Source organism: Peromyscus leucopus, chromosome 16_21 (genome assembly GCF_004664715.2).
Source record: "Peromyscus leucopus breed LL Stock chromosome 16_21, UCI_PerLeu_2.1, whole genome shotgun sequence".
NCBI lineage: Eukaryota > Metazoa > Chordata > Mammalia > Rodentia > Cricetidae > Peromyscus > Peromyscus leucopus.
This window is the reverse complement of record NC_051084.1, coordinates 21425496-21437548: the sequence shown is the minus strand read 5'-3', so window position 1 is coordinate 21437548 and position 12053 is coordinate 21425496. Positions and strand designations below refer to the sequence as shown.

General features: G+C 38.8%; 1 protein-coding gene across 9 annotated transcripts in view; it reads left to right on the top strand.

Moving 5' to 3' along the window:
- Window positions 1-12053, top strand: part of Pcdh15 (protocadherin related 15) — a 1398279-nt gene that overhangs the window by 1264779 nt on the left and 121447 nt on the right. For all 9 annotated transcript variants that reach the window (XM_037199986.1, XM_037199987.1, XM_037199980.1 and 6 more), the window contains 2 exons: window positions 8322-8431; window positions 10184-10324. In XM_037199986.1, coding sequence (XP_037055881.1) covers window positions 8322-8431; window positions 10184-10324 — 251 coding nt within the window. The remainder of the gene's footprint in view (window positions 1-8321; window positions 8432-10183; window positions 10325-12053) is intronic.

The window sequence follows — 12053 nt, the reverse complement described above, 5'->3', positions numbered from 1 at the left end:
CAATGTAAAGAGGCATACACTGTATTAGGCGCCAGTGGTAGGCACAAAAGTGTTGTCACAGATAAACTGAATCATATGATCGCTAGAATCTCTATCGGCATACCTTTGATTTGTGGTACATGCCCTGTGGCTTTGATGTCCTGTTTTCAGATATGTATAATGGAGTCTTGCTCCTTTATAGGCTTTGCCTGTGTGCATAAATTACATATCATGGTATAAATAAATGTAGTGATTTCAAATAGCCACCGGTTGTTTCTTATGATCCATACGTTGCTTGGACAGAACTTTTTGCTGGTCAGAGCTGGGTTCACATACGATGCTGTCAAGAAAAGAGGGACACAAACCATCCCAACTGAGGACATTGATCACCCAAAAGATAACAAGCTACTGTAATAATAGAGAAGGCCAGAACTTAGCCACACTGCTTAGGAAATGGGGTTTTAATTAAGAGTGGTGCTGGAGAGGCCCTCCCATGTTTACTAGTAGAGGTAGTTTTACAGTGTGAAGCAGGGAACCCATAAAACAGAATAGCCAGGTATGGGGGCCAGTAACAGGAGAGATAGGTCTTTTTCCTAGTGGCACTGTGTCAAAGCATGCCTCCCTGGTCAGTGGCAATGCCAATGTCCCTGAACTGTAAAGCTGACAAGAAGGATTTTTTCTTAAAGGTTTTATAGAAACAATTTACAATGTCAAGTTTTCTAGTGGAAAGCTATAAGGACAAGGAAGCTAAGACCTAAGAGCCTGGAAAAATTTTCCTTAAGCAAAACTGGGGAACTTTAAAATTATCTCAGGTTATGGACCCTACTGAAGTTCAAAATGGTGGCTGAGTTTTTAGAGGATGTCTGGACATCTCTTCCTGTGTTCTCTTCTGTCCTTAATAAGTCTGTATCGGATGATTTCCCATGCTACCATGGAGCAGAGTAGAAGCCTCTGTACTGCTTCAGTGTTGGACACCAAGTGATGCAGTGTTTCCCCTGGAGCACGAATCCTAATTGGTCTTAATAAAATCCTGGAGCCAGATGTTGGGGGAAATGCTGAAAGATCAGAAAAACAAAAGGAACAAGCCACAGCCACCTCTCACCTCCCCAACTCCTCAGGCAAAAAGGACTGAGCTCCTGTCTCCTCCCACCTTATATTCCTTTTCTTCCCTCAACCATATCACTTCCTGCCTCAACCTCCCTAGTACTGGGATTAAAGGCATGTGTGCTTCCCAAGTAGTGGAAGCAAAGTCATGAGATCCCAAGTGCTGGGATTAAAAGCATGTGCCACCACTGCCTGGCCTCTATGGCTAACTAGTGACTGGTGTTGCCCTCTGATCTTCAGGCAAGCTTTATTTGCTGGAGTGTACACAAAATATCACCACAGCCCCAAGCTTAGGATACATGCACATACTACACACACATGAGTGTCACCCTAGGTGACATTTTTATCTTGACAATAATTTGAGAAAACCTTTGTTATTCCTACTCTCAAATGTTTATGCTCAAGGTGCCTTGAGAGCCTAAGCAGAGCTGAACCTCTAACAGCTTCTGCCCACGTGGTCCTTGACTCATTTTCTTATTTATAAGTCATCCCCAGAATCATGGGGTGCTTGTGTCTCTGAATATTCCTATCTTGGCACTATTTTTCTTAGTTAAATGTGTGGAATCAGGTCACTCTGGCACAATTACCACAAGGTTACAAATAATAGGAGTTCCAGTGGGTGTTTATTTCTTCTCGTTTTCATTAAACTTTCTCATAGCAGATATAAAAATGGTCCCTTAATTGGTACTCATTTGCAAATATATTGAATTCCAACATGTCAAAATAAATTAGATTTGTCTCTCTCTGTAGAAGGAGGGCAATAGTACCAGATTGGAACCACTGAACTTTTATAACATCTATTGACAAACACTTTCACGCCCTAAACTGCACAGCATTTAAAATAATTAGGAACTTTGTTCAGCATGCATAACATTTACTTTTATTGTTACTTCTTGAACCCAAGTATAAAGCTTGATTTTAAACTGTGAAATAATTGTTTCATCTCTCTTTATACTGTAAAAATGGGGTCTAACATTTGGATACTACAAATTATGTTATTTTATTATAGTTATTAGCTAGATGACTCAGATATTTTAAAATGTTTAATTGAAAAAGAATTATTACATATATTTTCCCAAACAATTAGAAATGTTAAGCAAATATTAATTTATGACATTCTTACACATAAATTATTATAAAGTTGATAATCCTTCTGAGTCATACTTTATTTACAAAGATTTTTTTAAAAACAGTAAGTTTAGAATTATTTTGATCAGTTTTTTTCTTAGTTAAAAACTGCTGCTGTTTGAGTCCATGCATGTAATGAAGCATTATCCAACAAGGCAATGCAATGTGATGTACATATCAGGAAGCCATGTTGGAAACTCAAGTACCTGTGGCTAGAGAAAATCAATATTCTATACCATGTAATTATAACCTCGTGGCATTCTGGGAAATGGGAGCAGAGATAGTGAACAGATAGTACAGCTGGAGGTTCCGGAGGAGATCAGGAGCAAAGACGACAGGGGAGTTTTGAGATCACCAGAAAGCAGACTTCCAGTGCCTGGAACAGCAGAAGGCCTGACTGAGCAGACAGCAGAAGCAGGCATGTACATACAGCGCAACCGCCCCAGTACATGCTGAGCTACCCCGTTAACCTGCTTGAGTTTCTGAGACAGAGCTCACTCTCACACAAGTCATGGGAATGCTGTATTAACAGCCATCCTAGCAGCTGGGGCATGATCGTATCTCTCTATGCCTTCCACTTCATTTTCCATAAATAATGTTCCCATTTCTTCATTGCCTTTCTTTGACAAAAATTACACAATAGAATATTATTCAGTTGTTAAGAGAAACAAAATTAATTTCTCAGGTAAATGACTGGAACTGGAAACATTCTGGGTGATATAGAACACAGACCCAGAAAGACAAATGTCACATGGTCTTTTATTTTGTTTTGTCGTGATTCTCATTTGTGGATGTTAGCTTTGACCTTCAGATAGGTCCACTTCCTTTGGAATTCCCGCAGGAGTCAGGAAATTAGTAAGGGGCCATGGTAAGGGGAGGTTTACAAAGGAGTACAATGCAGTTGTATAAAGGGAGGTAATGGAACAAGCAGGATTAAGTGGGGTGGGAGTGAGAGAGCAGAGTACAGCAAGGAATAAGGGGAGGAATAATTAACACTAAGGACCTTCTGAAAAAGCAACAGTTAAATCTATTTTATTTATTGTAGACAAAAGCTTTCTAAAATACATGCATATACATGGATTAGAGGAGTTTAAATGCAGTTACACTATAACTGGGCAACAATATCCCAGTCAGATTCCCCATTTTTTAGTTATTGTGCAAGGGAGTCCAGTGGACCCCAAAACATTATAGGTCATTGACTGCTCTTGGTTACTCTCAAACAGTTCATAGTAAGACCCTGTGACTGAAGATACCACATACTTAACTCACAGACCATGGAGAAAACATGCTGGGACTCACCCAGGAGCTTCATCCCTAGTGGCTAGCTTGCATAAGGCTGAGGGGTACGATGCCTGCTACTGTCAGGAATAAGTAATCATCAGTCTTACCCAAGTGTGAACTATGTGTACTGCCATAATGACTGACCTGGCAAGAAATGGCCCCTGATGCAAGAGTGGCACACATGTCATGGGAGTCACCAACCACTTTCTGATTGGATTTTAATCTTGCTCCATAAGAGGAAACTGATACATTGTACTGTTACAAGGGCCAAGAACTTGTGGCCACCCAGATAATAGGCCCTAAGAGAGTACCTACTGCTATTATTCTGCTAAATGGACTTAGTATTAAGTTGACTCCTAATGACTTGTAGTTATACCCATAGATTGGTGTGTCTCTCAACCCTTATCAGAGACACATTTTTTAATCCATAGACCCACAACTGGTAAAGGTGCAAAGAATGAAAGACAGTGGAATGCTCAGCCCTAAATGGGGTGTCACACTCCTTCTCCCATGGCTCAGGAATCATTGTGAAAGATGTAAGTAGAAAGAGTGTAAGAGCCAGAGGTAATGGATGACTGCAAATAACCGGTGTTCTCTGGACACAAAAGAGTAGCTGCACATACAAGCTCATAGTGGCTGTGACAGCATGCACAAAGCCTGTGAAAGATAAAGCCAATCCTTAAAGGGACAGGGGAGCTTGACATAGTCCCATGCCTAGCCAAGGAGCTACTCACAACTGATGGATGCTGTGAGAGGAAGAGTCAGTTTTCTTTAAGAATTTGACCCATGGTAGGCTGACCATGCTCAAGTTGTTGGCTACACAGCCAAGCATATACGAGTAGCACAAATTGGACTTGCTGGGTTTTACAGAAGAGGGCTGGGGCAGAGTTGAGCAGGAAGAGAGATGAAAATGAATCTAGGAGGGGTTGGGGGTAAATGTGGGTAAAATGTATTACATGAAACCTTGAAAAACTAATAAAAACTTAAAGAAAGGTAGGACAACCACAACTATGCAAGCCTGTAATCCCAGCACTCAGGAACACAGAGACATGAATATCACTCAAGTATGAGGGTAGCCTGAGCTACGCAGAGAGTCCTACACCAACTAGACTACATCCCTGGTGCATGAGCAGGTTTTTTGGAGCTCATTATGTGATGGGACACCTTGTACAGCCTTGAGGCGGGGGAGGGGCTTGGACCTGCCTCTACTAAATGTACCTCCCCATGGGAGGTCTTATCTTTTTGTAGGAGGGAATGAGGACTGGGTTGGGACAGGGAGGCTGGAGGAGCTGGAAGAGAGATGAGCAGGATCTTTGATTGGTTTGTAAAAGGAATAAAAAAATTCTTAATTAAAAAAATAAAAATAAATAAATTTAAAGAGGTCTAGTATCCACACAGTATAAGAAGAATTTCAGGTGTAAAAGTTAATGATAGAAGATTTGTTTGGGTTAAGCCTTCTGAGAAATCTTTACCTATAATTTAGTTGCCTCTAAAATAAAACAGAACATTTTGATTATACTTTGTAGAAGGAAAGAAGACAATGATACATCATAATCTATCAGTTACAAAGAGTGAAATTTAAAAGTACACTTAAAAAATGTTTGTCCATAAATCAAACTTAGTCACCTGATGTTATAAAACAAAATCTGTTAGCTGTCAAATTTTAAAAATTTATACAATTCACATTTTTAAAACTTTGAATTTCTTTTGTCATTTGGGAATATCACACTGGACTTGCATTCATGGAGTTTGTCAATATACTCTAACATCTCAGCTATACATTGTCTATAGCCTTACCTCCATTCACCTCCATGGTGATTCATGCTCATCTGATTTAACCTGAATATGAGTCTGTCTCTCGATCAATAGGATTATCTTGCTCATAATAAGTAGTTAATGCATTTCATATTCAAGTTATATCTCACTGCAGAGAAAGAATGTAATTTGTCAAATAATATAACAGATATTTTCCAGAGCATAAAACAATAATAAAATGGGCCTGACTGCCAATAAACAGAGAAGAATTGAAAATGTTTAATCTAATGTTCACTTATCATAGAGGTCCACTCAATTCAGGCAGGAGAAAATTGAATTTTTATAGCAGTGTTTGTTCTGGTAGAGAGAAGTGTGCCGCTAGAATAATTAAGGCAAAGGTTAATGAGCTGATATTTGTCTAGAAGTAAATTAGTTTTACACATTCACTACCAAGAAGAAATTCAAATGCTTTATTGGTATGCAGAAGATGTAAATTTCTTTATAAATTATGTCATTGATTTTTTTCATGTATTAATTAATTCTATCCTGATTATTCAGTTAAAGTAGCAAAAATGCATACAGTATATGTTTTCATGTTTGAATTCTTTTCCTAATGTTAATGCCTAAATGGTACTTGTTCCAGATGTCAAGTTCACATGCATACACCTTGTATTGATGGCAAAATAGATCCATCATGAAAACATAGCGATTAGCTTACCACATATAATAACAAGATAGAAACTCAATCTAAGCACCAGCTATAAACTTCTACAAAAGAAATTCCAGCCTTAAAGATCATCCCATAGTATAACTAGTATGTTTTCTTGTGTCCAATTTATAAAAAAAAATAGCATGTAATATTATGTCACAAATAAACAACTCACTATTCTAGTTTTTGAGTATCCACGGTAGCACAATAATATCACAACCAACTTAAACTGTAAGAACAACACCCTTGTCATCTGGAAGATTCAGGAGTCAGGAACCCAGACATGGACTAGGTATGGCCTGTTTTGTGATCCTTCACAGTGTTTGCATACAGGTGTGGACCAGGTATAGAGTCTCTTTTGAGGCTCACATAAATTCCAAGTGAACAGTTGAGCTTAGAGATAATTCTACGTTCAAGGATTCATGTCAAGATTTGGAGGCGTTAGATCTTGGGGCTTAGGTTCATTGCAGATTGATGTTCAAAAATCATTTTGGATTTTTGTCACATTAAACACTCCCTACGACAACTGATATCATTCTATCCAAGGGGGATGTTGTCAATAAAGTCTATTGGCTATGGTAAAGATATAACCTTCAACTTCCTGCCATATGGACCACTCCCAGAGTAGCTGATGTCATCCTACACAGCAAATGATGTGGTCAAGAGTATCAGTTGTTTGGAGTTAAGTTTCCACTTATGTCACTCAGTATAACAATGGGAAGATGAATGCTTGTCAGGGATCACTTGGGAGGAAGAAGAGGCAGATCATGAAGGTAAAATTGTATGACACATGTAATTAAATATTTGCCCAACACCTTTGAATAAGCAACACCAGAATTGAGGTGACCATGGCTTCTTAGTGCCTGCCCAAAGCTGTGGTGACAGTATCCATAGCTTTTATAACTTTACAGCAGAAGGTGTATCAGGAAATTCTTTATCTTTCTGTCACTTTTTATGTGAACTTGAAGTTGCTTTGAAAACCAGTCTTAAGGAAATGAGATTGGAGCCTCTGCAACCATGTGAAAGCTGGACATGGCAGTACATGTCCATTATCTCACTGCTGGGGAGGTGGAGAGGACAGAATCCCTGGAGCTCCCTCATTAATAAAATTGGTCTGTCCAGTTTCAGTGAAAGACTCTTTCAAAAATAAAGTGGAGAGTGATAGAAGAAGGCATCTTACATCAAGATCAACCTCTGGCCCACACATATAAGTGCACACACATGCATGCACACCTGCTCATACATGTACCCACACACACACACATATGAACATACATACACACACATATTTATACTACACACACATCGTTATACACATAAACACTCACATACATGCATTCATACCTGCACATGCATGAACGTTCAAACACACATGCATATGCATGCATCCATGTGCATACACTCAAACACACATGTATGCATACTATATACAGAAGTGCAAAAACATACACTATGTCAAGAAATATTAATTAAAGGGAATCAATAAGTCTTAAATTTGTCCGCATATACAAATAACATTCACCAAAATCTTCTAATGTTAGAAACAGAATTGTCATTTTTAACAAACAGCTTCAAAGACTGTTGAAGCAGGATTCTATTAATAAAACCAATGTGGCCGGGTCGTGGTGGCTCATTCCTTTAACCCCAGTACTCAGAGGCAGAGCCAGGTGGATCTCTGTGAGTTTGAGGCCAGGTCTACAGAATGAGATCCCAGACAGGCACCAAAACTACACAGAAAAACCCTGTCTCGAAAAACCAAATAATAATGATGATGATGATGATGATGATGATGATGATAAAACCAATGTGATAAACCTGCTATAAAATAATTTGTGTGTAATGCTTTTAGGAACTGTAACTGGAATAAAATGTTCTAAAATTTATAAAAGTATTACTTTTTTCAATGGATTTTGGGTTAGATCTCTGTATGTTTTCAATTTCACTCTTAAAAATAAATGTTACTTATATTTTTGGTTGTGAGTCTAGCCTTTAATAGCTAAGCCAACTCATATACCATTAATCCCAGTACTTGGGAGGCAGAGTCAGATGGATCTCTTGAGTTCAAGGCCAGCCTGGTCTACCTAGTGAGTTCCAGGACAGCCAGAGCTACACAGAAAAACTCTGTCTCAAAAAAAATCATAATGATGATGATGGTAATGATGATGATGCTGTTGCTGATGATGGTGATGGTGATGATAACAATGATGATGATATTGATGATGATGATGATGTTATGCTGAAATAAGAAGGAAGGAAGGAAGGAAGGAAGGAAGGAAGGAAGGAAGGAAGGAAGGAAGGAAGGAAGGAAGGAAGGAAGGAAATGAACATCCATTTTTTCTTTTTTTTTTTTTTTGTTTAACCTCAGACCTCCTCCTGTAAGTGAGCTTGCCACCAGAGGGACTGTAGTTGGTGTCATTTCTGCTGCCGCTATCAATCAGAGCATCGTCTACTCCATTGTGGCAGGAAATGAGGAAGGTAAGTAGAGAATTTTGCCTATGTTTTCTCCAAAAACCAATAAACGTAGAATCGGGAGAACTTTTGGTTGCACTCTTATTTTCTCTATCCCAATGTAATTGTGTCCACCTTCAATGTAATTGATGACTTGATTAATAGTCTGGGTGTGTTATCTAAAGTCACTGTGTGCCCTGATTAATGTTTAACATTCAATTATAGAAGCCTTTACCCTCACTCTCTTGGTGATATTTTTGTGACATTTCTTCAAAATGAATGAATTGTTCATTCGGCTGCAAGAGATAATTATTTTCGAGACTCATCTCTCCCCTCTGTGTGGACCACAAGCCTGATCTTATGTCATACTAATCCTGAGGAAGCTTTAGGATCTTGTATAAGTATACATACCAAAAGAGCCATATCAGTGCTAGGAGGCATGTGTGTTATATAATACAATGCCCCAAACAGACAAATCAGTTAACGGGAACTTTTGAGGTTTGTCTTTCAGCCACTTTCAGAATGGTAGTCATCCTAGAATGGATGTCATCCTAGCTGGATTCTAGGAACAAAACCATCTCCCACTCATGTTCCCACCATGTCCGCACTAGAAACAATATCCTCTCTCACTGAAATTCTTCTTCATTTCAAATGTTGTCTGCTCTCTTCTCTGCTGAGACCCTGAGCAGACTGGGATAGGATGGGTGGCTGAGAATGTTTAATCCATATTTACTACATTAGTTTATTTGGAGTTTAATCAAAGAGTGAACATGGATACTTCTTAGCATCTGAAAGGACAGTCCTGAGACTGCCTGAAGTGTTTAGGCGGCCACCTGTCACTAGAGGGGGTTTGCCCCTGCAGGAAGCGCACACTGATTCGCTGCTTATCGATCCTCTGTTTTATCACCACCACTGAGCCTCCTCCCTGAGGGCAATGGAACCTCTTTTCCCCACTGCTTCCAAATCCAAAAAGGCTGGAACCTCTCAACCTGTTCTGATGTTCACCCTGTCCTTCTCCTTCAAGATAGCAACAAGCTCTATTTGTCAACCACAGCGACTGTTGCGTGCACTTTATCCATTTGCTCATTCAGCAAATACTGAATGTCAATGGTGTGGTAACGGCTCTTCCAGCTACTAGAAGTGTGGAGCAAAGCAAGCAAGCATGTTCCTCATGATCTCAGAATTAAACGGTGCAGCAAATGTTAAACATGCATGTAGAGTATTTCAAAAGATGGTGATTATGGCAGAGAAGGGTGAGGGAAGATGTGGTGAAGGAAGCAGTGGGATCCTATACAGACAGACAGTGCTCCCCTCTTTCCACTTAAAGTACTTACAAACTTAAAAAAAAAGCAGACCAAGGCAAAGCATTTTTAAAATGCTCATGATAATAAAGCATGAGTAAAAGTAACCTACAAGCTAAATCTGCAGGAGTGAAAACAGAAAACACCCAGTTAAGCAAAGTGCAATGGGCTTCTATAAGAGAGAGGCCCTGCTAAGGCAGGACCATCTGACATGATGACAGGAGGCTCGCTAACTGCATGCCTGCACCCAGCAGACTCTCAAATAACACACAACCAAAACTACAGTCTTAATGCACCATTCAGGGAACACACCCTGATAATCCCAACAGCAGGAATGTTTCCAAACACAGGAACCCTGTCATTTTTAAGCTTAGCAACTCTTTCAGATGTTTCTAGTGCTGTTGAAACCATAATGCTTTTTAAAGAGAATTTTCCCTTACCATGTGAAGAAACTAATGAGTTGTATCTTAAATTCCAGATAAGTTTGGAATCAACAATGTCACAGGTGTTATCTATGTGAACTCACCATTGGACTACGAGACAAGGACCAGCTATGTCCTTCGGGTGCAAGCAGATTCTCTGGAAGTGGTCCTCGCCAATCTCCGAGTTCCTTCAAAAAGTAAGTTACATTGCTTAAGAGAATGACAACATTTTGAGGTATTTTAGGTGTTTAAATAGTGAGTTACATATGCATGGGGAGAAAAGGCTATCCCTTAAGGCTTTAGGAACCTCCTTAGTTGCTGGAGAGGAACAGCCATTCATCTTAGCAGATGGCAACATGTGTATGGAGGCCCAAGAAGGTGACCAATCCTCAGGAACTGGAGTTATGGGTGATTGTGAGCCACGGTGTGGGAACTGGGAACTGGAACTGGATTCTCTACAAGAGCAGCAAGTGTCTTAACCACTGAGCATCTCTCCATTCTTCATTCACGTTTTCAAGACCTTAAGCTGGGGCCAGTAAGGTGGCTTAGAAGCTGTCCTCTGATTCCCCCTTGCCCATGACAAATCAGCGCCCGCACACACACACACACACACACACACACACACACACACACACATATACACACACACAATTAATTAATTAAGTGAATGTAATAAAAAAGCCTGTAAATTACAAGCATTTACACTTTTAGAGAAAGGTAGAAGATTCCATAGACTGTAAACTTATCTTGCTAAATAAACAGATAAAATGTTATAAAAGAATGGTATTATATAACTTGTTGGCTGAAACAGCTACAGTGTTCTGAAAGAAAGGTATTATGTAACTTGTAAACACAGCAAGTGGAAGAAGTTAATTGAAAATTGCAACTATCACTTTTCATTGAAACAAATAGCTTTAAAAGGAAAATTGTACTGCATGCTCAGGGTATAGGAACTTGTATTTCCAAAGAACTATCCATGATTTTCAGAATAGATAGAGATGGTAAGTTCTCTATGTAAACATAATATAAGTACTTCCATTCACTATAGTATTAAAGTACATGGTAGACAATAGAAGTTTACCCAATGCCCAGGTGTAAGCTTGAATGTGCCCTAGCGGGTATGCAGTGATAAGACTAGCTAACAAACTGATGAAATACCCTGCAGAAATGCAAGAAGCCTAAACGGCACATGTTCATTTGCTCACTGCCTGATTATTTGAATATTGCTATTAACATTTCATGACTAACCTTTGCCTTCTGTTCAAAATGAAGACACATGCATTTCCAACATCATTCCATTTATTAATAACTGTTAATGGCCTGTAATCAATCCGCAGTCCATTAGCTATGCAAATAAGTAGACCATTATGTAAATTGAGGTTAATTAATTAATTGTCTAAAGGTTTTACTTTGCTACAAAATTAGCTACCCTATGGATTTTAACTCTATTGCACATCATATTAATAAAAGTAAGCATCTAATTCACTGAAGTTGTGCTTTATTGTGACTCCTTTATCAAGTGATTGTTCATAAAATAGTTTTCAAAGTGAATTTTACAATTGTTCTATAAATAGATTTAACATGTGAATAAAAGTTAAAATAGGCAATTATAGAGTTCATTTTATAGATTCACCATTAGAGTTTAAGACAGTATGGGTTCATGTTTTTCAGTGCTACGGCTAAGGTTGGGCATATTTCAATATCTAATTCTTACTAGACCATCACAGTAAAATATTAGCATGTGTAACACTCTGCTACAATTCCAGCTACCTCCCATGATCTCACTTTAAAACTCATCAGAAACATACTAACCCATCTTTAAGTATTTCCATATTATCTCTTTATTTTATTTTATTAACATTTTTCATTTATTTTACATGTTGATCACAGTTTCCCCTCTCTCCTCTCCTCCCCTTTCCTCCCCCA